The 27,905-nt window shown below is 45.1% G+C and overlaps 1 protein-coding gene across 1 annotated transcript; it reads left to right on the forward strand.

The window, feature by feature from the left end:
* Positions 1-2,820: 2,820 nt before the first annotated feature.
* IREB2 (iron responsive element binding protein 2) lies at positions 2,821-26,796 on the forward strand. The gene is made up of 22 exons (XM_033070318.2): positions 2,821-2,925; positions 3,529-3,618; positions 6,622-6,787; positions 7,741-7,878; positions 9,861-10,094; positions 11,742-11,811; positions 12,816-12,999; positions 13,544-13,683; positions 14,051-14,222; positions 15,276-15,376; positions 15,808-15,924; positions 17,033-17,192; positions 17,996-18,131; positions 19,516-19,600; positions 20,185-20,341; positions 20,751-20,875; positions 21,177-21,281; positions 21,525-21,667; positions 22,104-22,251; positions 22,340-22,462; positions 22,980-23,165; positions 23,771-26,796. The coding sequence occupies exons 1-22, from the start codon at positions 2,907-2,909 to the stop codon at positions 23,879-23,881; spliced, it is 2,910 nt and encodes a 969-aa protein (XP_032926209.1). The 5' UTR covers positions 2,821-2,906; the 3' UTR covers positions 23,882-26,796.
* Positions 26,797-27,905: the final 1,109 nt, after the last annotated feature.

Below are 27,905 nucleotides of genomic sequence, written 5' to 3' on the forward strand. Positions count from 1 at the left end.
CAGTGTAAGAGATGGAAGTAAGTGTAAGCTGTCATATGGAAGCCAGGATTAGAAGTGATTGGATTCAAAGGGCTGTACTTCAAACTTCTGGATCAACCTGCCTCTCCTGCAGAGGAATGAAGGCATGGGTGCTGTCTGTGTGTCCCTGCTATCCTTCTGCTATGCTTTCATCTGTCTTTATGGGGAAAGTGGAGGAGGACAAAAGAAGGGCACAGCTAGAAAAGTGTCTTGCACTGCACTGGGTCCTCTCTGGCTTGCTGTGGTCTCCTCTGTGTGACAGTGCTGTGGAACATAGACCTGACAGCAATATTTAGCTCAGCTTTTTCCACAGCAAAACTGCTTTCTCTGCTTGAAGGCTGAAATATGGTGAACAGCAATATTGAAATTCTCTCTGTGGAGTGACTGCCTTTCACACAAGCAGCACAGTGTAATTCCCTCTACTCACATTCTCTTCACTAAGACTCTGCTTAGCCTGCTTCTGTCAGCTCTAATTACAAACCAGCAATACCCATCCCTGCTTTCTTCTGGATAAGCTCTCCCTTGAATCTGACTTATTTCAGGATGTTGGATGCCAGCTGGGAAATGGAAAATACATCCTGGAAACTGAAAAACCATCTTTCTTTCTGGACAGTTACACATTTCCTTAAGGGACTCAATTCTAAAAGAATCACATAAAAAATATTAAGCAGAACAGACCAGTAGCTCAGGTGGTAATAAGCAAAAAGAAAGAAAATTTTCAGTATAAATTGAAAGCCAAACATTGTGCTAAAACCAAATATATACACAATTTGCTTTCCAAGAATCTGTCGAGTAGGTAGGAAGGGCACAAACCTCTAAACATTTGGGGTTAAAGGATTTTGCATGTGAGCAAGAAATACTCCGTGCTGCCTAAAATTCCTTTCCCTGGATGTACCTGACACATCAAAGTTGGCCTTCAGCCAACAGAGGAAGATAACCAGCAGCCATTTATCCACCAAGGACTGAGGTCTGCAGCCTGGAGAGTCTTTGGTGAAGGAAAACAATAGGTGAGTGATGGTGCAGCACATCCCTGGAGATGCTGCTTATCACAATGTGTCAGGAGACAGAGCTGCAGCATTTGTCTGCCGACACCTGGTGTGCTTGTTCCCAGAGATGTCAGCAGTGAGTCCAGACCGCCCTGCCCGGTTCCGTGCAGCTCACACGTGGCCGGCATGGGAGGCAGCCTGGTGTGCTGGGCTCTGTCAGGGGAGAGGACGGCACTGGCCCAGCAAGGGTAAGAGCTGCCCCTGAGATGTCACACAGGAGTGATCTCGTCAAAGACAGGCAGCTTTGGGCTCCCCAAACATGCTTCATACAGACTTGGGGACCCTCTCCAGACACACCTTTGCCACATTCTCCAGCACCTTTCCACCCATCTTGTTCCCTCTTCCTGTAGTCTGTCAGAGAGGCCAGACATCACTGGAACAAGGAGAAAGAGGCCAGAATTAAGGTTGTTCATGCAGTTTTGAGCATAACTATTGCAACCAGTGTGTCAAGCCCCTGTCACTGTTCAGGAAGCCAACAGCAGTTTAGGTCAAAAGAGATGCACGCAAAAGGGAAAATGGATTGATTAGAGGCTGAGATGCAGACATTTTTTTGGTAATCTTCTTTTCTACCCGAGCCTGAGTTCTGGCTGCACTAGTGTCTAAGCCCCAGGTATTATCTATGTCTTGTAGCCCTGGAGAAATGACTATTGTTTGACTTGTTCACCACTGAGTGTGGCCTCATGCACTGCTACTGTTGGACTAAAGATGAAGACAAAAGTAAAATTCCACCATTCTTCCAACAAAGAAAAAAAGCCTCTTATTTAAGAGAAAGAAAAGAAGAAAGATAGGAAAATGAAAGAGCCTTCTGAAGAAATCTAGCGTAAGAGACTAGGAGCAAGAGCCAGGTGAGGCGCAGCTGTAGGGCAGAACACGGAGCACAGCCTTTCCAGGCTCCGTGGGCTGTGCCAGTGTTCGTGCCCTGCACTAGGACACAGCTCGCGGAGCCTCCCAGTGGCCTGCCCTGAGACAGGTTTAGTTCCTGAAGGAGCTAATGCTAATGCCGTGGGAGCCGTGGGAGCGCCGTGAGCTGTGCTGAGCCTCGGCTGTGCCCTCAGCGCCAGGAGCAGGCCACGGGCCGGAGCGGCGTGTGGGGAGCTCATAGCGCCTTCAGCACCTACAGCGCCCTCCGGGGAACGTGGGCAGGAGCTGTGCTGACAGGACCCGGGGGAGCGGGCACAACCTGAAAGGGGGAAACTGAGATGAGGTATTAGGGAGACATTTTTTACTGTCAGGGTGGTGAGGCACTGGAACAGGCTGTCCGGGGGGGGCTGTGTATGCCCCGTCCCCGGAATCGTTCAATGTCAGAAATGGGAGCGTATGATCTTTAGGGCCCATTGCACCCTCAGCCTCGCACGCTGAGCTGCGGGGTCGTGCCAGGCAATGGGTCAGGCCCGGTCCCTGGAATAGCGCCCGGCCCGGCCAGAACCACCCCCCCGCGTGTGGGACCGAGCCACGCCGCCAGGCGGCGCCACCGCGCGGGCCCGCGGCCGCGCTCCTGTGCGCCCCGCCCCCCAGCACGACCCCGCCCCTCAAACAGCCCCGCCCCCCAGCACGGCCCCACCCCCTCAAACAGCCCCGCCCCCAGCACGACCTGACCGGCAGCTCCGCCCTCGCTCTCGTAATCACTATGGCGAGAGCAGGGGCTGCTCGCTCCAGTCTACTTCCGCCTTCTCGTGAAGCCTCGCGCGATCTCGTTGCCCTTTCCGTCCGGGACGGGTTCACAGTCTCGCGAGAGCGGCGCGTCCTGCGAACGCGGGGCGGGGTGCGGGGCGCAGTCTCGCGAGAGCTGCCGGCCCGCCGGCGCCCCCCGGCCCGTCCCTCACGTTGACATGGTCGCCGGCGATGGACCCTCCCAGGACAGGTCGGTCATTGCGGGGACGGGGCCGCCCCACCCGCCGGGACACCGCGCCCGGGACATCGCCTCGCCCTCGGCGCCGCCGAACGGCGCTGTCCCAGGCCGCGAGGGTCCCTCTGAGAGGAGAGCGGCCCCGTCCCCGCCCCCTGCCGGCTCCCTCCCGGGGGTTATTTATCCCAGCACCTAATGGCTTCTACGAGGTTTATTTTTGTGTCGTGTTCCCTTGACGTTGGCTTGGCAGTCAGCGCTTTGTGCTTCCTGCTATATTAAAACCCATGTCTCTTATCTGCACTGGTGAGGTGTCCTATCCTGTGTGTAGATGGCAGACTGAGACAACAAAGGTCAGGTGTGTTCAGGCTGTGCTGGCGACCTGTATTGACCTGCATGTACCTACTATTAGAGATGCTTTTAAAATTCACCTTAGTCACACATCTACATCACGAGGTGTCTCAATCCGTTTAGAAACCTTTCCATATTGCATCTACTTACAGTCTACAGGAACGTTATTTCTGGCAGAATCAGAAATAAAATCTCTTTTTGTGAGTCCTCGGTCAGGGCTGAAACGACCCGTTCTTTTGTGGCTGTAACTTTGCTTGTTTGGTCCCGCAGGAAACCCTTACCAGCCCGCCATTGAAGCTTTGGAAAGCCACCCCGAAAAAAAGTTTTACAATGTGTCCAAGCTCGGAGGCGCCAAGTATGGTACGGTGTTCTCTGGGGGTATTGGGGTGGTACCAGCAAAAACTGCACCCGACGCGGCAGGAGATGTGTTGGGAATTCCTAACGGGTGTGCTTGGAAACGGATCATATCCCAATTCCTTAGTGCTTTTTGGAGTTGGCAGGGGTAATACTTGTAGGGTTTTTTTAGTAAGAGAGAAAGTACAGGTGTTTCTGCAGTTTTCAACAGTATTCCAAATAAGAAGAATTATACTTTCAGGGGGAAAAAATGAAGTGAAAAATTTATTGCTTCAGAAAATAAATACAGCTTTTGCAGTAGTTTTGTAGAGCTTCGTGGTGTTCTGGTTTTCCTCCCCAGCAGCCTCACATGGTGGGTGACTGTTTGCTAGAACATGGCTCCTGCTGCAGGGTGAGGTTTTGTGGTGCTCATGCTGTTGCTTAATCTCAGTTTGTCATTAGTATGCAGTGGCTGTCTGTGCCGAGGAGACCTTCCTTGGGTCTCCGTGTCCAAGGGCCTTTCACAATGTTGCACATGTGGTGGGAGGGGAGTCCACGCAGGGGAGGGAGCTTTGCTCAGTGCCAGCTGGAACAGGCTTTAGTCCTGCAGGTAATCAAAGCATTCTGGCATTATTCTCTCCCTTTGTCTTCATGTTCAACTGAAATACTTACTTGGGCTACCTAGGAAAGGCATTTTTCAGTTTTGTAAGGTCTGATTTCTTCTGTGTTCACGGAATTTGTGGTATGCTTTTTGAATAAAATAAAAATCGGTGGATATTTCACTTTAAACCCATATTTGACCACAGTTGTTAACTCCACGTTGTTTTAAGAGAAGAGAGAGGGGGACAGAGTGTCTGTTGAAACTTTGTGCAACAGCTTCCTGCTCTTGCAAATGTCCCCTGCTTGTAGTAACAAAGTCAATCTTTCAGATAAGCACACAGGGAGGACACAGTGCTTCTTCTGGTGGCTTGGTCCAGGGAGGAGCAGTGCTGTGTTAGTAACAGAACCAGGCAGTTCCTCTGCAGTTCTGTGGAAGGCCTCCTGACAGGAGAGGAAATAAAACAGCAGAATACAACTGTCTATTAAAATATGCCATAAGGCCTGCAGCAGCAATGGGTATTCCTGGAGATATTCTCGGGAATCTAAACACACTGCACTGAGAGGTCTTTGTCTTCCAGTAGAAACTTCAGTGCAGAAGATGGAAGCCTCATGTTAACTTCAAGGCAGCAAAATACTAATTAACGTTTTAGACACAGTGTGGGACAGCACTGGTACCAGCATCTGGAATTGCTCATTGCATTTGTTGCTAGAATAGTGAGTTTTACCTATTTGCCCTCTGCCTTGGGGCTTCTGGCTGTAATTTGACATTAATTGCCAGCTGGTATTAATTAGATTACTAATGTAAAAGTTAATTGGTTTAGTTTCTAGTTTTCTAGTGTTTTAAGACATATAGGGAAAATGAGAAGAGCTCAAAAGGATTTAGGGCAGAGAGGATGTGAAATCTAGACCAGGCTCTTGCTGGGGCTGGAGCTGATGTGGGAAATCTTCCCTGGGTATGCTGTGCCAGTGTGGGAGCACAGAGATTCCTGTGCCCCTGTGAGCTGCTTTTCCCTGTGCCCAGAGTTCCCCTGCACCCTGGGACTTGTGCTGTGCTTCCATGGGCACTCCTGCTAAGCCAGCCTGCCCTTGGCTGCAGGCCTGGGGAGCTGCTGGCCACTGGTCACCGTGTGGTCACAGGGTGCCCTCGGGGAGCCAGCCCAGCTCCCTGCAGCTCCTGTGTGCCCGAGGTGCTCTCCCTTTTGGGCTGAGCTGTGCCTGGGAGCCCCAAGGTGCTGCCACAGGAGCTGCCAGTGCCTCACGGAGAGCAGCAGCTGCTTCTCCAGAGCTGCTGCTGAGCTGCCCCTGGGGCAGGGAGATTTGTAACCCACAAGAAAGCAAATAAGTTCTTCTCTGGGAACCTGGCTTTTACATCCAGGGACTGGTGGCGTGAAGGTTCAGGAGACCTTTTGGATGGCATCCTTATGCTCAAATGTACTCAAATCTTAAACTCAAAATAGTGACTTGCCTTACTAGACAACAGTAAATATCATCTTGGAAAGACACAGTGAGAACAGAGGGCAAGTTCTATATTAACAGTTTGTGAACAAACCACTGGATTAGGTTGAGACCACCAAACTTTCTTTGTCTTTTTTTTATTGTTAAAGCCTGAACTTAGTTGTTTCACCTTACTCCAGCTAATTTTTTAGGTTTTCTGTTGTTCTTATGAAGCTGTTTGCCTGCTTGAATGATGCTGAAAACAGTGAGATTTGGGGGAGAAGTGTCAATCAATCTGATTTTTTTTTCTTCAGTGGTTATTATGTTTTGTTTGCAGTTTTGTTTGCATTGGGGTTTTTTTTTCACTTCCTTATTATTTCATTTTTATTCCCATTTCCCTTTTTTTCTGTGAAAGAAACTCCTGCTTGTCAGTACCTTGATTCATATCTAGCAAGCTAACTCAAGTTGTATTTAATGAAATGTTCTTCTTTATATTTTATGGAGTGTGTTAGTTTTAGAAGGGGTGCATGGCAGAATAGTTTCTGCTTTTTGTATCACTCTATTGAAAATAATATTCTGGCTTAGTATCTTGAGTAATGCAATGGCAAAATTTACAGTTAAAATGGTTTTCAGTACTCCAGTAGTTGTTGCTTTTGACCTGCTCTGATCAATAATCCCAGGTCTGCATTCCTTGCATCCCTGCCCTGCCTGCACAACCTACCTTATTAAATGTCACTGTCTGAGCAGTGTGGCCCGTGGGATGTCCCATTGAAATGCCACAGGATAACACATCCATGTGTGCACAGTGCAGCTCTCTGCTCCATACTGTGTAGGGAACATCAAACACTAAGGCAGCTGGAGAATCAGCCTCCTGAAGCTCTCATCCTTCCAACCCCTAGAAAAGTGCAGTTCCTTAGAAATGTGAGATTGCAATTGAAAAAAACTGTGTGAGCTGCAGGTGCTGCACTCATGGGGTCTGTCCTTGCCTCACCCCAGACACTCTGCCTTACTCCATCCGAGTGCTGTTCGAGTCCAGCGTCCGCAACTGCGATGGCTTCCTGGTGAAAGAAGCGGATGCTATGAACATCTTGGACTGGAAAACAAAACAGAGCCATGTCGAAGTGCCCTTCTGTCCTGCCAGAGTTGTTCTTCAGGACTTCACGTGAGTGTGGGTCTGGGGGTGTGTGTGCAAGCCCCCCAAAAGAACCTGTACAAACTCAGAGTTTGCTTTGGGGCAGGCTGGCAAGGCTGGAACTGGCCTGCGAGGAGCATTTTACAGGATAAGAGCCAGAATAGAAATGGAAGTGGTGATGTTTTGGCTGTACCCAGAGGGTTGACAGTTCACACTGTTACTGATAGTTCTTCCTTGAGATAATTGAAGATGAAAAATTGCTTACTCCACAATGAACAATCCAGTTGAATCCATGAATAATGCAAAAAGCAGCATCTTAGGATGTTAACTTTCTTTGTGATTTGCTGTGGCATAGCTAAAAGGGCAATCCTTCAGCATTTTGCAAATACTCAATTTTAGCTGTCTTGCTGACTCTGTGTATGTATTAAGAAGTGACATAATTAAAAAAAGGAATTATGATGATCATGAAAACAAGGTAACATTTGCTTAGCAGGCAAAGCCAGAAAGATTTATGTAGTACTGTGTTCTATAAGCATTGCCTCTGTTTTGTACAGTAATACCAATATTGTGAAATGCCACAAGGTTCAGAAATGGCTCTGTTAGACAAACGATACCTGTGTTAAACGTGCAGCTGGAGCTTTGCTTGCATAGCAAGGTTCTGGTGCAAAGATAAGGAGTATCTAAAGATCCCTTCTGTGCTGAAGTACCATCACACCTGAGAAACAAAGCAGGACACAAGAGAGTGTGGCTATCTTTGAGATGGTCCCATGATCTTGTTTGGTACATTGCTGTTACTCTTTGAGAGGGTGTACCAATTCCAGTGACTTTAAAAATGGTTCAAGTCCTTTAAAATTCAGAGAACAATAGGTGTATTTTCTAAAATAGGACATAGCTACTTCTAGACTTGAAGAAAATGAAGAACAAGTTTGTGCATTTCAGTGAGTTAATGTCTCATGATGTTTCACTGATTTTCCATCTGTCAGTGGAATTCCAGCAATGGTGGATTTTGCTGCCATGAGGGAAGCTGTTAGAAATGCTGGAGGAGATCCGGTGAAAGTCAATCCTGCCTGCCCAACTGATCTCACTGTCGACCATTCTCTGCAGATTGATTTCAGCAAATGGTAACATACATTTTTTATTTTTACAAGCCATATATTTTTGTCTGACACCGAAGTGTGGATTCATTCAGGTCTGGTTACTGTCCCATCAAGTCATTTACCATGTGTGGATCCTAAAACAAGACCTGGTGGTATCTGAAAAAGGGCTGGATAAAAATGGATAAGCGCTCTTGAGGGAGAGAAAGAATGTCTGAGCCTTATGGGTGAAACTGACTGATAATCCAAATTCTGGGTGAGATTTTGTTGAAATAATGGGATCTGGCATGGTTTCCAGAAAATAACATGTCTCAAGAGAAAGAGGCAGAGGGCATTTGTTGTTTCTCTTTGCTCTGATTTTATTGTTCAAGTTAAATAGAACTATGTTTCCAAACGTGGCTGCCTTGTCACAGCTCCAGAGAAGGGGCCTGCAGTTCTGCTGGGCTTTTGAAAGACTCATTGCAGCCCATGGCTCGTGACTGCTCTGGGGTTTTTATGGGCTTTGATTTAACATCAGATAAATGAGGCTGTGGATATTTTCAGAGAGATAACTGTGCTTGAAGATGTTTGAAAAGTAAGGGGACTGGAAAACTACCAGTGTGGTTTTCCTTGTCTATCAGGCAGTGATGTGATGAATACAGCCTGGGGCTGCCTTTGCTAGAAACATAAATACTGCACAAGAGGGAAAACTTGGAGTTTTTGTTTAGTGTTTGCTGAAGTAAATACTAAATAATGCAGCTTCCCTTCACCTTCTCCCCTGCCTCTCGATTGTGGAGCCTTCCAAAACCCGTGCGGAATTACATAAACTGCTCAGGCTCTTTGGAAATTTTAAAAGTTCACGGGGAAAAAGCCTGTGGTCAAAGGGCATGGATGTGTGAGTCATTTCTGTCAGCCTTCCAAATACTGACAGGACTGAGTGTTGGAGGAGCAAGAGGCTGCAGATGATCTGTTGTGCTGCATCTGTGTTGTGTCAGTTCTGTGCTCTGTCCATGCCTGTGTCCAGAGGGACAGCTGATTCCTTTGCAACTAGGCCAGCCTAAAATTATCAGGCAGAGCAAGTGCTGGCAAGAGGTGTCCACACGCTGCTTTGTGATGATAACTGTGCCTCTGGAGCGTCCCCGTGCAGAACTGTGGGGCTCAGCAGCTGCTGCCCGTGATAAGAACCCTCCCCTGCAGGGGGTGGCGCCGCTTTCACAGCACTCCATCCGTGGGTCACAGCCTGGGGGGCTGCAGGGGATTTAGCCAGGGTCAGGCAGCACCCTGAACACCCTGCACTTGGGGATCTGCTGTTACTGAGGCAGAGGAAAGCAGTGGCTTTAATTGTAATTTGGTGATTTAATAATTATGGGGAGAGGTGGAAGTCGTTCATTTTTCACAATAAGCTCTCTTTGCTCTTCTACAGATACTGCATGTTGCACAAATAGAGAGTAGTGTGCTATATGGATTTTATTTAAAAAAAAAAAAACATGGCTTTTCTCTCTTCTTACTGGTTTGAGTAGTGTATACAATTTATCTGCACCTTCAAGAATTTGTATAAAATACCTGATTATGATCGGTTATGTTTATTTCCTTGAGAAAGCTTTGCCTGTAATCATTCCTCTGTGGTTTTAACAGAACCTGTACAACACTGTCTTAAAAAAAGAAAACAAGTTCAGTCTACGATTTGGATGAGACTCTACCCACACCTTCCAAGTTTAAAACTCTGAGTTCAGCCTTTGCAATGCTGTTTGTAAAGATTTCTGGTCTGTTGTTAACAAATGGAAGGAGTTGTTTGGTGTTAGTCTCTCAGACAATCCGGTTCTGTTTGCATCTTACCACTCTGCATTACTTAACTAGGCTTATCCAGTGATAGTTTACTTTGCAGCAGGGTTGTAATGAAATAACTCTGTTTTTTCAGACACTACTTTATAATCTGTTGAAGGGATTGCAGAAAACAGGGCGGGGGGGCGGGGTGCGTGCACGAGAAGCAGATTGCCGCGTGTCAGTGAACGCTATGTTTGATGTTGCAGTGCAATCCAGAACGCTCCAAACCCTGGCGGGGGCGAGCAGAAGCCGCTGGCCCGGCTGTCGCCGCTGAAGCCGCCGCTGCGGAAGCCGCCGCCGTGCCGGGGCCAGAGCGGGGGCCAGAGCGGCTGCCGGGGCTCGTGCGGCGCGGGCGAGGCCGGCCGCAGCTCCGGAGCCTTCTCCGCGCAGATCGAGAACACGCCCATCCTCTGCCCCTTCCACCTGCGGCCCGTGCCTGAGTATGGAGCTCCTCTGCTGCCTTGTGCTGTACTCTGTGCTGTGGGGTACTGCTGGGGCAGCTCGGGGAAACAGGGTTCTTGTTCTGTTAAACATGCTTCTGGAGTTTCCACTCATGCCACAGAAAGGTTGTTTCAGTATCTAGAAGTAGGTTGGATGTAGCAGATGAGAATTTTTCTATATAAATTTTTTTATTTACAAGAAGAGCTTTACTGGACACTGCAGATGGCCACCTATTAGCTCATGGCTGTGACTTTAATTTAAATATTAGTACTTCTCTCATTTCTTTACAACAACAGCTAAACATAGGAGCAATTTTCTGTCTGTTAAAAAGCAAGTCTGAGTGAATTAGTCAATGAAGCATTAACTTTTTTTCTAAAAGGTGCTCATAGGTTTTTGTAACAGCTTTTCAGAAATCACTTGCTCTTTGCTAAGAAGTGGCCTGTACATCATGGCCTAGGCTGCACAGGATCTCACAGTCCATCTGTCACTGAGTTAAATTCAGGCAATGTCCTACCTGTGTAGTAGCTGGGGAGCCTCATGTCTGTGTTATTAACAATCATTGTGCACAGTTGCATCTTTGCCAATTATATGTAATTATCTCCTCAGCTGCTGCCTCTTTGTCTGGTGCACTGCTGAGATCCCTATCTGTGCTGGACAGGTGTGCAGGGAGAGCTGATCAGATCTGTATCCACAGGGAGACCTGTACTGGACAGGTGTGCAGGGAGAGCTGATCAGATCTGTATCCCATGGGGATACCTGTGCTGGACAGGTGTGCAGGGAGGGCTGATCAGATCTGTTTCCACAGGGATACTGTGTGGAATGCTGTGCTAGCCCTACAGATGGGGCAGTGCTCCTGCTCAGTCCAGGTGCAGGAATGCAAGAGTAGTGTTTGCAGCAATGCTGAGTTCTGGCAGCACAGCAACAGTGGTAGTTATGAAGCTGCAATGTGAACACTGTTCCCTCAGGGCTTGGTGAGGCAGGAGAGCTGCTGACCTGCTGCAGAGAAGAAAGGGAAGGGTCTTGACTGTAAAATATACTTCTAAATATTGGGGACTTCCTTTCTGATACAAAGCAAGTGTGTTCCTTGTTCAGCTGCTCAAAGCAGAGGTTATTCCTCTTAATTTATGAATTACTCTGTTACAACAAGTATCAGTGTCTTAATAAATAACATACTAAGAAGAGAGCTCATTGTATGAGAGTGTACTGATGACTCCTTGTGAAGAAAAACTTGTGGCTTGGAGGGAAATACAAAAATGGAGGATAGTTACTGGTGAACATCTTGGTTCTTTAATGTATGGAGTTTTGAGATGTGCAGCCTGTGAGAGTCAACTGATGGAGGTAAAAACCTTCTGAGTATTGTAGCACATGCTTGGAAAAGATCTCCTAAAGTATTTTTGAGGTCACACAGTTTAGGCAAACCATACGTAGATAACAGGTTCTCAGACACAACACATATGAAATCAGCTATTTCTCACTGTTTACAGAAAGCTTGCTGCAGGGAAGCAATTATCGGTGTTCTAATAAACCTCTTCAAAGAGTCCTGCAGGCTTACTTAAGTCTTTCATCAAACAAACTGAAACTACAACTTGTTCTTCTGTAATTTGAAATAAATGATGACAGTACTTGTAAACTTGTTTACTTCCTAGGCCTGAAACAGTATTGAAAAATCAAGAAATGGAATTTGGCAGAAATAGAGAGAGGCTTCAATTTTTTAAGGTATGTCTGTGTACCTTTGTGGTTTGGGCTTTTTAAAGAATCATTTGTGTACCAGTATTCAGGTTTAGATGGTAAATTAAATATAATCATTTGGAAGCATAGAGTTTTCAAATCTGAATTTAAATAAGAACAGAAGATTTGCTTTCTAACTTGAAAAAGTTTACTCTGATTTGGTTCTTGTCAGTGTGGATTTCTGAAGCACTAGTGTTTTCAATTCCTTTTGTGAACTCAGTGCCTTAGGTCACAGCAAGTTTGTGGCTGAAAGGGTAATTTATCCATGTTAACAAAAGTTCCTGAAGTTGGAAGTGTTGAGAGGAGACCAGTGTTCATGGCTGCTCTCAAACTGGGCAGCAGAAGTCCTGTGGTGAACATCAGCTTCTCTGCTGCTGGGCAGGGCTCTGCAACATTCCTATTTGATCCTGATCCTCTGTTTTGACATGGTTTAGGAATTCACTGCAGTGATGTAGAACCCTTTTTCATGGATGTAGATCTTCTTTCTGAAAGTTGCAAATTAGCTTTTACATTATTAAAGAAGGAAATGGCCAGCTTTTACAAGTTTCCACATCAGCTCTATTAAATGTACCATCCTGAGTTTGCAAGTGATTTTACCCTGGAGTTTCAAAACTAGGCTCAGATCTGCTATAAATAAAGATCCTGCTGTAGATACAAGTGCTGAGGTTCTGTTGTCTGAGTACCCAGTCTTAGGTGGGCTTGTAATCAGTTGAGTGAACTGGAAGAAAAGACATTTCTGCCGCCCTGCTTTTGGAGGGCAGGCAGGAACTGATTTAACCTTCAGAGGAATTGAGTGAAAACTTTTGTTGATGATTAAGAATGTATCCAAGGAGGTCACACACCCCTGCTTGACAAAGGGACAAAAGCTACTTGGGAAAATAGCGAGGACTCTTCTGTTGTGTCTTTGCTTTGTCTTTGTAGTTTTGTTCTAAAGAGTAAATATAGCTAAAAAATAATGCAGTGCTTTTGCTCTCTTTTTGGAAAAATGACAGTGGAGTTCGAAAGTTTTTGAAAATATTTCTATAATTCCACCTGAGACTGGAATGGCACACCAGGTGAACTTGGAGTATTTGTCCCGCGTGGTTTTTGACGTGAAGGATTTGCTGCACCCCGATAGCGTGGTTGGCACAGACTCACACACGACCATGGTAAATGGCTTGGGGATCTTGGGCTGGGGTAAGTATGCTCACAGCTTCATTGCTCTTTAGGAAACTGAAGTTCACTAAAAACATTACTACCCGCTTTGTATCTCAGGCATAACAGACTGTCTTGAATTATTGTTTTGAACGGTTTTTGTCTACAAGCAATCTTGAATAACATTTCTTTCCCTTGAGAAACCACTCTTTGTGATTTAAAGAAAAAACAACCAAAAACCAGCTGATACTCAAATAAGTGCTGCTTGTACAGCAGAAATTGGCATGAAGGTTTCTTTTCTCGCAGAAGATTAGTTTTAGATACAAAATATTTTCTAGTTGACTGTGATGTCTAACTTGGGCAATAGTCTTGCTTGATTTTATTTTTGATGTGCAGTTATTTAATGGAACCTCTGCATTTCTTGCTGTGTCCTTGGTGGAAATGGGGCGATGACTTCATCTGTGAGAGCAAAGCAGCAATGTGTTACTGTAATGTGCTGGGTGTTTGGGTGCCATGGGCAGGGCTGGTTGTGTTTTGGGGCTGAAGCCGTGAGTGAGGATGCCAAGGCTGTCCCCTGTCCCTGCAGGCGTCGGGGGCATCGAGGCGGAGGCGGTGATGCTGGGGATGCCGCTCAGCCTGCCCCTGCCCCATGTGGTGGGCTGTGAGCTCACAGGCACTGCCAACCCCCTGGCCACCTCCATCGACATCGTCCTCAGCGTCACCAAGGTGAGAGCCCAGCCCTCTGCAAGCCAGAGAGATTGCTGCAAGTGCTACCTGCGCTGTTGGACAAAGGAATTTACTGTACCTGTAATCAAGGCAGTGCAGAAAGGCACAAATAATCTCTCACCATTTGTATCTGCTAGTCCTTGGAAGTGGTGGGGGTTTTTGCTTTCCCCTCTATAGTGGTTTGCTTATAGACCCTCTAACTAAAAATACTTCATAATACTTTTATCATTTTATATTTTTCTTTTTGCAAGCATAGGCCTTAGTGTTTTAACTTCTTGTTTTAAATGCTCATGACTTGTGAATTGTGACAAGCACAGCTTGCCCTGTACCTCTTCATATACCAGGTACTGTGTGTTCTTTCCAACAGCACCTTAGACAAGCTGATGTCGCTGGAAAATTTGTTGAGTTTTTTGGGAGTGGTGTTTCCCAACTGTCCGTAGCAGATCGAACCACAATAGCAAATATGTGTCCTGAATATGGTGCTATTCTGAGTTTTTTCCCTGTTGATAATGTGACACTGAAGCACTTAAAGCATGCAGGTAAATGTTAAACTAAAGCAAGGGTTCATTGTAATTGTGGTTTTCAGTTCTGCTCATACATGTTTTGTGCTCTGCAGAAAAACCCAATGCAAGAACCATTGAGTTTTTGCTTAAAACTTCTGAATTCTTACATGGTGCTTTTCTGCAGAGTTCTGATGTGGTTTAATGTGTAATTAGACTTGTGCTTGAGGTTTGTGTCCAGTCTGGTCCAATGCCTGATTTACAAACATTATACTGTTTTTCAATATAAAAATACTAAGGAAATTTTCACTCATTTTTAAATAGGCATGGAATGTAAGTCTTCCGATTTGAAATTAATCCCATAACCACCTGGAGATTCCCTACAAAATCAAAATTTAAAAATTATTACTAGAAATAAGTGAAACTGCAGAACAAATCTGAACATGTCTCTGATTTTTCCAGTGGGTTATGTTTCCCTTTGAAGTGCAGGATTTCACTGGTATCTCGGGCTAAGCAAGGAGGATGTCAATTCCTTATCAAGCTACTGCAAGCAGAAAACCACAGGGTGACAGATACCAAAAAAAGCTCATTCATGTGTGAGACTTTCTGAGACTGAAATCTGTCACTTTTAAATAAGAGTTAAAGGCTTTCAGTAGCAAACATTTTTGTCTGATCAGTGTAGAGCAGATGAATGGGTTTGTAGGAGTAGCCAGCAGTACTCCCTAATGTCAACTAAGCTAAGGGTCTGTATTAAACAAGGAAACCCTGACACAGAAAAGCTTCAGGACTTCAGGGACACAGCTGTCAATTTAGTGAGAACTACCACTGCTAGAGCTGGAATAGCTTATTTTGTTCCTTGACATAAGAAGACAAGTTAAGCTAATTTAGAAAAAAAAAAGTAATAATTGATAAATGTTTTAATTTGTGTGTCATTCCTGAATAGAAGTTGGGATATGGAAGTGACGTACTTGGGAAAAAAAAAAGTACTTTGAATGTTACACTTAAAACAGTCTGAGTGGCTAAAAGTTGTGTGATTGGTTTTATTTACGTCTTTAATGTGACTTTTCTCATGTTTAAAATTACTTTCCTTAGGTTTTGATAAGGCCAAGCTTGAAGTCACGGAAGCATATCTTAAAACTGTGAAGTTATTTAGAAGTGATGAGAGTTCTTCCAGAGAGCCTGAGTATTCCCAGGTATGCTAGACAGGAGTTTTGTTTGATTCTCATAAATAACTACTGATGATTTCACAGTGTGGTCTCCCATTGTAACTTCCATGGCTTTCAGCAAAGGTGTTTTTATTAACTTCCAGTTCTGAGAAAGCAGAGTTTGCAGAGCATGGAGGGGGTGGGGATAAGAAGGGAAGCATGGTAACGTTATGTCAGTACAGACACTGAATTCCAGTCTTCCCAAGGACTGTGAAGGTAGAAAAGTTTGGGGTAATGTTAAAATATTTGGAATAGGAGGAATAGCTTCCTACAGTGAGTGGTGTTGAAAATGGAATCCCGGAGTTCTAAATGCCTGAGAACATTTGGAGCAAGAGTTCCTGGGTGTCTCAGGAATGCATTCCATGCACTGTTGGGCTGGGGTTAGTAATGCCTGCACTTTGTATTTCTTGGTTTCTTAGGTGGTGCAAGTTAGTCTAGATTCTATAATTCCATATGTCAGTGGCCCCAAGAGATCTCAAGATAGAGTGGCTGTTAATAACATGAAAAGTGACTTCCAAGCCTGCTTAAATGAAAAGGTTTGTATTGTTGATGCTGCTTCAGAAGGTATTTCCTATCATGCACATGAGTAAATGTTGTTACCTGTCCTTGCATACCTGCTGAGCTCTGCCTTATTGCTACACAGCTGTTTGTCCAGGGTGTTCTGTTCTTGCTTGACAGGCATCCCAAGAGTAAGTCATGGGTGTGTTGGTCAGGAGCATGAGCTTCCCAAAGTCCTTAATATCACAGTTTAGATTGCTAGGGAGATCTTTAGGTAGTCCATAGTGTAAGCTTAGCAAACATTTTCATTTTTCCAGGATTTTTTAAACACTTGTGTATTACTTAATTTCCAAAACAGAATTTACCCTAAGAAAATTCATCATACCTTAAAGGAGATGCAGAAAGACTGCCAAGATCTGTAGCTGAATGTTCTGAGTTCTTACATTAGCAAGTGATTTTTGCTTACAGCTTGTTTTGTCTTACTTCACAGAGTGAATGTTTTTACTCTGAAGGTACTGGTTTTGGTTGGGGATATCCATGGGTATCTGAATAGTGCAGCTAATATAGGAATGTACCTTTATTTTCATTTCATTTATCATTAAAGTTCAAGACTGGCAGCACTATTAGAAACAGCTTATAGTGAGGCCTGTGGTACTGTGGTGGTTCAGTTGTGCTGAAGGGAGGTCATAGCTGGTGGTGGAACACAAATGGTGGGGTTGGAAGGGACCTCTGGAGGATGGTTAAGTGCTGAAGATTGGAAAATGCTAATTGACCTACTCTGGTTTAGTTACCACTCTTTTGCAATTAAAATCTTGGACATGCTTCTAATTGAGGAACAAGTGTTGTGTAGATTAGATGTGTACTCTTAAGGGAATGTTCTTCCATGGACAGAAGGGAGTGAGTTGTGGAACAGCCACACACAGAGTGATCTTTGTTCACAGCTGTTGCCGAGTTAAAGCAGTTGTGAAGGAAGCAGGCTGAGACCAGAGTACAGAGGTACATGAACTGAGGGCTGCTTTTAAAGTCGTGTAAGGGTTCCTAGTGGCACAGCTGAGTACTCTTTCAAAACAAGTCTTCACTTGGTCTTGCTGTAATGTCATCCTTTCTGTACTGTAACAACTGCTAACATGTGTTTTTGTCATGCAGTCTGGTGTCAAAGGGTTTCAGGTTGCAGCTGAGAAGCAGAATGACACTGTGCCTGTTCAGTATGAAGGAAATGAATACAAGCTGTCCCACGGCTGCGTTGTCATTGCTGCAGTCATCAGTTGTACAAACAATTGCAATCCATCTGTCATGCTTGCTGCAGGTATGTTGGGAGCAGACAGCATCTGAATGGTGCTCCCATGCTCCACAGTCCTCACCTTTGCTTCTGGAGGTTCTCTTTACAGGCTTGAAACTGCAGACTTGTAACCTTAGCTTGTAGGTTCTGGAGGTTACATAGGGAAAGTTGTTTCTCCATAATACAATCTAAGTTTGTCCCATAAAGCAGGGTTAAGGGGAGTAACTATGTACTAAATTTTGTAGTCTGACAACAGGTAGGCAGTTGTAGACTCCTGTCAGGTGGATCACACAGCTGATGCAGGAGGTGAGTTTTAGCTTGCAGCCTGTCCTGGAAGATGAGCTGTGGTGCCACAGCCAGGACAGAAACTCTGTGTTGCTGAGCAGTTGGTCTGTCACTGCTTCAGGAGTATCTGCCACACCTTCACAAGCTGCAGATGTTGGAACAGCTCACCTGTCACACCTTGCTCTCCTCTTTTTGAGATCCTCTGTGGCCAAGGTGAGCTTTCCCTTAGGGCTGTGGGCCTGTCTTTGTCTCTGGAGACTGAATGGATTGGCATTGTGAGCTAGACCATGGCAGAGAGATTTATCTTAGAGAAAGTAAAATGGGTGTCTGTCTTCCAGGAATGGGAATAAAACCATGCATGGTATTCTTATGAGTTAAGACATTTTATTCAGGCCAGTGATTGTTTGGATAGCTTAATAAACTGAAATTAGTCTAATCCTCTGGGGATTTTTATGCTTGATTTAACTAAGGTATAAGCATACAGGTGTCCTATGAAGGGATGTACAAATCACAACCTGTGTCCTTCTTTCCTTTTTGTTTCGTAGGACTACTGGCCAAGAAAGCTGTGGAGGCTGGCCTGGCAGTGAAACCCTACATCAGAACAAGTCTGTCCCCTGGCAGTGGCATGGTCACACATTACCTCAGCTCTAGTGGAGTGCTGCCATACCTCAGCAAGCTCGGGTAAGGCCTGGCTCGGGGCAGGCAGTGCACAGGGGTTCTGCAGGCTGCTAAACAGGATTGCTGTTTGTTTGGGGCTGGCTAACTCCTGCCTTCACAGACTGATATTTTACTTACAGTAAATTCACGAATACAAGCCGCACTGAGTATAAGCCGCATCGCCGGGTGTTGGCAAACATTTTGGTTTTTGTCCATAAATAAGCCGCACCCGAGTATAAGCCGCTCTGTGTTCGCAGCGAGGACCCGCGTGCAACAAAGTTGCCAAATAGTAACAGAACCACGGCAGGGCGGGGTTTACTGGCTCGGCTCGGCTCGGGCCATGAGGGCTCGTGGCTGCCGACAGGGCTGGGTGGCCCAGCTCGGCACTGCCGCTCGGCGGGGATGTTCAGGGCCAGCCGCTGCCACCGCTGGGCTCGGTCACCCCGGCCCGGCACTGCCCCGCGGTGGCAGGGGGTGCACAGAGCCCGCCAGCACCCACGGCGGCGATGGGAGGCGGGGATGTAGCCTGCCTGCTCCTGCGGTGGCGGCACGCGGGGACGGGAGCCCCCCGAGCCACGGGGCCAAGCGGAGAGAGCTGCCCCGCCTTCCCCCGAGCCATGGGGCCAAGCAGGAGAGAGCTGCCCCTGCCTCCTCCGAGCTGCGGGGCCAAGCAGGAGAGAGCTGCCCCGCCTTCCCCACTCCCTGTGCTGCCTGCACAGAGCAGCTCCACCTGCCGCGCAACAGAGTAACCAATTTGTAACAACCGTGTAAATGCAGGGTTTTACTGGCAGGAACTCGATTTTGCAGTTTGCACTGACTTGGTTTGCACTCCCAGGGTTGAAAATGTCAGAAAATTATTCACATATTGGCCGCACCCAAATATTAACCGCATTCCCCGTATGGGAGCAAAATTTTGGTCAAAACAGTGCGGCTTGTATTCGGGAAATTACTGTACTTGCTGACTTAAAATTATTCTGCTTCATTGTATTCCCACTTCAGCATTTATGATGTGTGGCTCTAATATATCAGAGCTGTTTCTTCAGTCACAAATTACTTCATTTTAAGTGACTTACAGGACAGGATGTACTTGATGATGTATTTTAAAAGTGAAAGCTGGGTGCAAATTTGTCAGGACTGTCTGTATTAGCCTTCTCTTATCATTGCTGCTGTCAAGGGTTGTTATGTATGTTCTTAGTTGCTCTGTAGCAGTAACAGAATATGTTCAATACTCTGTAACAGTGCTCCCAGCTGTGGTTTGCATCAGTGACATATAGTGTCTGCTGTTCATTTTCTAAAAGGTCTTAACTATCAAGGGACAAAAGGTTCTTGGGGATTGTTCATAAAAGAAAAGCAGTATGTTAACAAATTACACATGACCACGTGTGACTCGATTGTTTTTTCCCGGTAGGTTTGAGGTTGTCGGTTATGGGTGTTCTACCTGTGTTGGGAACACAGCCCCTTTGCCAGAAGCCATCAGGAATGCAATAAAACAGGTACAGGTCTAGCTGGCTTGTTGAACACAGAAATGTATTTCTCACCCAGTTAAGCAGTCAAGAAATACAGTAATCCATGCAAAATACACTTCATTTTTGGTTTGGTCTTTGCTTGTTACAGGGAGACTGTGCCAATTCATTGCCATGTAAAAAAAATGTAATAAGTAGTATTTGTAAAATACAGGTATAAATTCCCAGGTAAATACATGTGATCTAATCTTGCAGAGGAGGCAATGTGTAGATTTTGTATCACAAGTGAAGAGGAGGGATTTAAAGAACTATGGACTTGAATAATCTTAACCAGCAGTGTCTAAACAGCTACCGCTTTTTTTTCTTCTGAAGCAGAAGAAAAATAAAAGAAATAAATGGCAGGAGAGGAGTTGAAGTGACAGGAGAGCACATCAGAGGGTCAAAAGGGAAAATGAGAAGGGTAGTGATAGAGAGCAAAATGCCTTTCAGTGGTGTTAGAGTAAATTGTAGTGTTTGAGGTGGAATGGGAAGCACATCTGAGCTAGTCAGCAGAAACAGCACAGGCTCTGGCAGTAGCCCAGAGAGCTAGAGCTGTGTGTGGGTGTGCCTTGCAGGGTGAGATCATTGCCTGTGGAGTGCTGTCTGGCACAAAGAACTTTGAGGGCCGCCTGTGTGACTGTGTCCGTGCCAACTACCTGGCATCACCCCCGCTGGTCGTGGCCTACGCCATCGCGGGCACCGTGCGCATCGACTTCGACAGTGAGCCCCTGGGTGAGTGGGAGAGTTCTGCAGCTCTGGGGGGAGTGTTCTACTGCCTTTGGGGGAGTGTGAGAGCCCTGCAGCTCCTGGGGGGAGTGTGCGAGTTCTCCTGCAACCCTGGGCAGGGAGTGTGAGAGTTCTCCAGGCCCTGGGTGAGTGTTCTCCTCAGCTTCTGTTTCTGTAGTGGGCACAGACTGATGTACATGATTTCAGTCCCCACAGCCAATGTGTTTGAAGAGAGAGCACAGCTGTGTTTGCTTTGCTCATGGCTAAAGCAGAGCATTCACTTCACTGATCAGACTCTTTGCCTATCTGGTATCATCTCTGCAGGCCTGAATATATGCTCATCTATATTCTCATACAAATATCAAGTTAATATTTTATTCTTCCAAACTACTGTTGTGTTTAAAATCTTCCTCAGGCACTGGCTTTAACGGCAAAAGCATTTACTTACGAGACATTTGGCCCACCCGACAAGAGCTGCACACAGTGGAGGAAGAGTGTGTGATATCATCCATGTTTAGGGAATTGAAAGAAAAGATGGAGGTAAGAGTGGTCTGTTTTACGTGATTTAAAGGTTGCACTTCATTGTAGCTTCGTAATATCTTACAGTTGAATGTGATTGGTTTGCCATTTATTTCTGTGATGGTAATGGAGGGCTTAACTGAGGTGGGTACTTGCATTTGAAAGCAATTCCTAAGTAATACCCAGTGATGTAACTTGAAATATGTAATAGAAAATTATTTACTAAATAATAGTAATTAATAAAATCACCAGTATGTCTTTAGTTTTTGAGAGTAAAAATACAATAAACTAACTTCTTTTTGATTAATTTTCTTTCTTGTAGAAAGGAAACAAACGATGGAATTTACTGGAAGCACCAGAGTCAACTTTATTTCCCTGGGATTTGAAATCTACTTATATTAGATGTCCTTCCTTTTTTGATAAACTTGTAAGTACAGTGGATCTATCCACCAGATTATGTGCGTTGCATTTAAGTAAAGGAACAGCTATTACAGCAAAGCGTCAATGTTGAACTGACAGATTTAGTTATCACAAATACTGTTTGTGTCTGTGGAATGAGCGGGGTCTGTCCATCCGAGGACCTTGCCATAGTGCAGATGTGGTTTATGTCTCTGTTTTTGGCAGGAGGTGTTTAATGTTCCTGGTGTTGTCTCTGTTGTTGCCCCATCAGGCCAAAGAAGCAGCTGCCCCTGCCGCGGTGGAGAACGCGCACGTGCTGCTGTTCCTGGGGGACTCTGTCACCACAGATCACATCTCCCCTGCTGGCAGCATCGCCAGGAGCAGCGCTGCTGCCAAGTACCTGAGCAGCAAAGGGTGAGCCCTGCTGACCACAGAGCTGCAGCACTGCCACTTCCTCTGGAAACCTTGTCTGCACAAGGGGACGCTGCATGGGGAAAAGCAAAATTGTTAATCAGTGTTAATCAGTGTGCTGCTCATGGTAACAGGATTAGTAAGGGCGGTTGTTTCCTAGAGCAGTGTCCCATAGTTCTTCTGTAAGTACCACACTGCTTGCAGCACTTCATTAAAAAATTGTAGGAAATTAATTTAAAAATGCAGCTCTCCTCATGAATAACCTAGCAGTGGTTTGCACGTTGTTCGAGATTTATAATGATTACATTTGTTGTAGGTCTAGTTCTTTACATCTTCTTCTGAAGACTTAGATAAGCTGCAATAATTATTTTTAAAAATTGTAGTATCCTTTTAATATATCATCATTAACTGATTTCTTTCAATTGGCTTTCAATTCCAGACTCACGCCTCGTGAATTCAATTCTTATGGGGCTCGAAGAGGTAATGATGCTGTGATGACAAGAGGCACCTTTGCAAATATCAAGCTTCTGAATAAGTTCATAGGAAAACCAGCTCCTAAAACAGTTCACTTCCCATCAGGACAAACGGTAGGAATCTATTTGTTTGCACAGCTCCTCTGGAAAGGGAGTGCAGGTTTAGAACTCATTTAAGATATGTCACTTTGTCATTCCACAGCTAGATGTGTTTGAAGCAGCGGAGCTGTACCAGAAGGAAGGCATTCCTGTCATTATTCTAGCAGGAAAGAAGTACGGACTGGGTAGCTCAAGAGACTGGGCTGCAAAAGGACCTTTTTTACTGGTACTGCTGGTTTGTTTGGGTTTGGGGGTGGTTTTGTTTTTCCTGGGAATACCTAAAAACACATTGTTGTAACTTCTTTGTTAGAATCTTCATGGAAGAGAATCACTAGTCAGGAGAGATCTGAATTTCCTTATTATGTCATTTACTGTCTTGGATAGCAGACTTTGAGACAAATCAGGCATTTGTTCATGCTGACCTGTGTTTGGTCTCCATGGGGTGTTCAGTATCTCAGTGTTGGAGACTTAATTTCCACTAACATTGAGAATCTATTCTGAGTCAGCCATTGCTTCATGTCCTGTTGAGCCCAGCATGGTCACTCTGTGACAAGCTCCATTTACACTGCATGGGCCTGCTCTGCCTTGTTTGCTTCCATCTGGCTTGGAAGCTGAAAGATGTTACCAGGGTACCTGAAGGACTATGCAAAGCACTCTCTCTACTCTGGAGTTTGAGTTGTGAGATGTGAACATGATGTGTGTTTGAGGGTTACCCTGTGCTCACTGTGCTTGCATTGTTGCAGGGTGTTAAAGCTGTGCTGGCTGAGAGCTATGAGAAGGTTCACAGGAGTCAGCTGATTGGAATTGGCATTGCTCCTCTTCAGTTTCGTCCTGGGGAAAATCCAACTACTTTGGGACTCACTGGCAGAGAGCAATTTTCTATAATGTTCCCTCCAGACTTGTCGCCCAGAATGACTTTGGATGTTAAGGTACCTTTGCAATATTTTTAATTTCTCTGTTGAATGTTCTGATGCAGAGAAAAAAAAACTTAATTCTGATTATAGGAAGCAAAGCAAGGAAAGGCAAAACTTAATTCTCTTGGAAGGTAAGCTTATGTTTGCCTGAAGTTTGTCGTGGCTCTTGGAGTTTCCCAAAGTCCACAGACACATGTTCTTCGTACACAACTTTGTGTGCAGCCTGATGTTCTTGATCTTTCTGAGTGGTATTTTGCCCCTCATGGGCTCAGTCTTAGGGTAGAACTGAGCTTATCTCTCATAGGTGTGATGATTTGAGAGGCTTCAGCTCTCCATGCTCTATGAACGAGCCCATAACACAGTTGGTGCCCGTTTCAGGGACGTGGTGTTCTTTGGTTACCAACAGGTCTCTGGTGTGCTCCCAGCTCATCCCAGCTACATTGCCACAAACCAGCCTACCCATCTTTCCCCGCCCCCAGTTTGGGGCTGCACAGGCACCTCAGAGGGTTGAATTCACTTGTGTTCAACAAAACCTGGGGTTAGAATGTTTTCTGAGAAATAAGCAAGGGGAAGTGAAAGCAAAGCTTAATTGGTTTCTCTTTTTTGCTTTTTTCTTGAAGACAAGCACTGGAAAAGTATTCAGCGTGATTGCCTTGTTTGAGAACAGTATGGAGATAACTTTATATAAGAATGGTGGAAGTCTGAACTTTGTGGCTCGAAGATTCTTATAGTAGCTACTGACTCTGGGTACCCTGCATAACTGGTAACTCAGCCATGCCTTGTGTGAACCCAGGAATCTGTACTGTGGAACTGCAAACAGTCCTAGTGTGCTCGAAGTTACTTCGTCCATGGATGTAAAAGATTGTGAATCATTGTAACTGCAAAGAAATCCTTTCTGATTTTAAATAATATTCTAATGGTGCTATTAAACATTGCTAAAATCAACATGTGTATTGTGACAAGAGAGCTGTAAGTATGGAGGGGATGTTTTATCAGACCATTTTGTAAATAAACTATGTGAAATTGAAACTGATTGTGCTGAAGATTATTATGTAAGAAGATTTTCTGCAGTTGTTTCCACTCAGTTTTTGCACCTGTAAATCTGTGTACTGCTGTTTGTTGGTTTAAGAGTAGCAGATGGCATGGAATCTTAAAGGCCAAACAGATTTAATTATTTTTCTCATCCGGAGCTTAAAAAAGATACTGAGTTTTCAATTTCTTTAGCAGTCCACATGAGGCCCATGGCATTCGATACCACAGATGATGACTTCCTTACCTTTGTGGGATTATATTTCATCTGGATCCAGATTTAAACCGCTTAAGCTATGAAATATGTGAAATACTGTGTGCTTAGAAATATGGGAAACATTTCTGCATTAAAAGCAAACCTCCCAGTTGTTCCATTCATGCAAGCTGAGCCCTATTTCTTCATGCCCTTCGATTTAAGTTTGTCACATCAGCTTCAAGTGATGCACTTTTGTGACATCTGTTTTTGTTGTGCTCTCTGCAATATCATCAGACAAAGTGTCTCCTTGTACTGTTTTCACCTTTAAAAACCTTTTAGAGCATTTGCTAGAGCTGTCTAAATTCCTCTGCTTTCACTCCAGCCTCTGTCTAACATGTTGTTACACTGGTCAGGTGTCCAGGCCAGGTGGCCTCACTGCCTTTGAGTGCTTTCCACGTGCTGGCAGCTCCCAGCTCTCACAGAGCTCCCCTCTGAGGAGGAGCCCTGAGCAATCCCTGATGGTGCTGCCCTGGCTGTGCCTGGCACTGTCAGCACTCAGGGCACAGCCCCTGCTCCACAGCTCACAGTGCCAGGAGCTGCAGAGCTGCTGCAGCAGGGCTTGTGTTCCATTTCCCAGAGTTTGGGTGGTGGCTGCAGCTCCAGCTCCAGGCTCCAGCAGGCTCTTCCTGTGCTCCTGGGTCTTGAAGGGCTTCATAACTCCACTGACAGCTTGTGCAGAGATTAATTTCTGCTGGAGAACAAAACTGCAATATTTGCCTATAAATTGTCATTTTGCTTTAAGGTTTTTTTGTGGTTGATAAATATTGTCTTAAATATCAAATATTAGCTTTATTTACATGTGCTTTTAATTTATAACCAGACACTGAGATAGTTGACTTGTGAACTAACAGATGCATTGTTCAAATCTTTAAATAGTATGTTTGACATTCCTTTAAAAAAGTCCCAAAACCAAAACACCCCACACCTCTTGAATAATTGTATCAATACAATGCATTAGTGTCTTGACAGTTCAAAGGCCAGACTAATTTGATTGACATAAATTTTGATACATATTTTTCTGTTAGGCAGAGCTCACTAAAGTTTGAAGTTCTGTATAGTCTGTTTTTTTTATTTCACTGGTTTGATGTGATTTTCTTTTAGGTGAGATGAAAACCATTCCAGTGACTCCTACACTGCTGAGGGGGATAAATCAATGCGGTTTTGAGTGTTGTATCCAACTGAATGCTGAACGAGTTCCTCTTCTCTGGTACACTTCCATTATTTCTACCCACAATGACTGGCACATCCCACTTCTTGTACAGTGTCTAATACTGTTTTATCCCAGCTCAAAATATATTCTTGATTTAGTTCAAGCAAATGTTATTGGGGAGAAAATGGGAATTCAGTGCTGGTACATAATGATGCCTCATGCAGATGCCACAGCTGCAACTTCATGGCTAACTACTAATGCTGGGAGGAAACACAGCCCCTGCCCTTTCCATGCCGCAGGAGACAGGGATCCTGTCGGGGCAGGCTGATGAGGTGAAGTTTCAAGGCATGTGACTTACCTGCCAGTTGTCACCAGTAAAGCAAGTCAGCTCTTCCTAGAGCCACAGGGGGCTGCATTAGCTGAGCAGCTGCTTTGGTTTTGCTGCACTGCTGTGTCCTGCAGTCCACAGACAGGACTGAGCTGTGCTTGGGCACAGGCTGCTCAGCTGGAGGCTCCTGCTGTTACTGCAGCAGGTCCAGCTGTGCAGGCTGACTCCTGCCCCAGAACTGTGCCCTGCAGGGTGGGGCAGCACAGCCCGGGTCCATCTGCTCATGCTGGGGATCCCCTGGCTGCTGCGCCATGGCTCAACCCTGCTCCCTCCCCTGGGCAAAGGCACTGAAGGCATCGAGCTGTGCACACACTGCTGGGGCCCTGAGAGCCTTGGGTGGGCAGGAGTGGCAGGGCACAGGGGAGCCAGGGACTGCTGTGCTCACACACCAAACCTTCACTGAGACCTCTCTTCAGCACCCTAAAGCCTAGGAGGACATGTTCCTGTTTGAGAAGTGACTCGGTGTGTTAGATGTATTTAACCTAGACCTCGCTCCATTTGGACTGGGGGGAGAATCTTGTTGAAATTTTTGTAAATGTTTTCTCTTTTTGCTTCCCTCTTCCTCCCCTTCCCAAACGACAAAGCTTTGGGATAGTGTTGATGTTTATATATTTTACATCTAAGTATACGGACAAGAAGCTATATATATTAATCCTATTTAAGCAACTACATATCATTGTCTGCTGTTTAAAGCCAACAGAACAGTGTAAGTTTTAAGTTCAGTAAGTATTGTATAGATATATCTTAAGTTCAATTGATGAAAATTGTGCATACAATGTTACCAATGCTGTAAATTATTTTTAATAAAGAAAATATCACAGTTCTTATATGTTACTGCCTATTTTGAATAGATAGTATGGAACACACTAAAATGGTGCAGTGCATGAAGAGTTGGGGTGAATAAAGAAAGGGGATAATATTGTGCATTATGTATTATATAATAATGCATGTTCCATTTACAGTAATGTCATGACTATAAGGCGTACCCTTTTGACTATAATTTTTCCCCTAAACCCGGAAGTGCGCCTTATAGTCGTGAAATTACTGTACTTGTCAGGACTGAGGTTGGGCTCACAAAGCACAAAGCATACTTAGCTGGTGTAGAAGGATGTTCTCTGGATTAGCTGTGCTCCCGACACCACTCTGGATGTTATAGCAAATGCTTTTTAAATAACTTTTTCTTTCCCTTCTGAAAAATGTCTAATTTAGAATCTAGATGAAACCCTGCATTAAATCAAGCTGTTGGCCAAGGTTACAAGTCTGACAGGAACGTCAGAAGTGATTTGGGGGTGTCCAGCACTCCCCACTTCAACCCTCACTTTCAGCACTGTCCTAATTTGGAGGACAGGTGTCTGCTAAGAAAGGCAGGAGCCTCTCTTTAGAATGGAGAATGTAAACCCCCTCCCTCCAAATTATTATAATTTTGAAATCAAGGGGCTCTCAGGCAAAGATATGGGAATTAGGAATAACAGTTCTTTATTAAGAAAATTAAAATAGAAATATAGTACTACAAAACACAAAACCCAAACACTGACAAAGAACACAACCTGACACCCCATCAGGCAGGGTGTTGGTAGCAGTCCCATTCAATGGTGGTTGCAGTCGTCCTGCAGTGACAGATGTGATTCAGTTGAAGCAGTGCTCCTGTAGAAGGTGCAGTTTTCCTCCAAAAGTCCAGTGATGATGTGGAGAAGTCCAGTTTTCCTCTGGAGTCCAGATGGAAAAAGGGCTACCTTAGCGTCCCAAAATCTCAGTTTTATCTTGGTAAGAAAGGCTTGGCTCTCCCCCCTGGCTGGAGCAACTTCCAATGGGATGCAGTAATTTTATCAGTCACACAGTGGGATTAGCAGGAGATACGTCCATGGAGGAAGGATTGGTTGTGAAAAGACAAAGAACGATGCCCCACCTGGTTTCAATGGATAGCCCATTAGC

This window comes from Catharus ustulatus, chromosome 12, assembly GCF_009819885.2.
Source record: "Catharus ustulatus isolate bCatUst1 chromosome 12, bCatUst1.pri.v2, whole genome shotgun sequence".
NCBI lineage: Eukaryota > Metazoa > Chordata > Aves > Passeriformes > Turdidae > Catharus > Catharus ustulatus.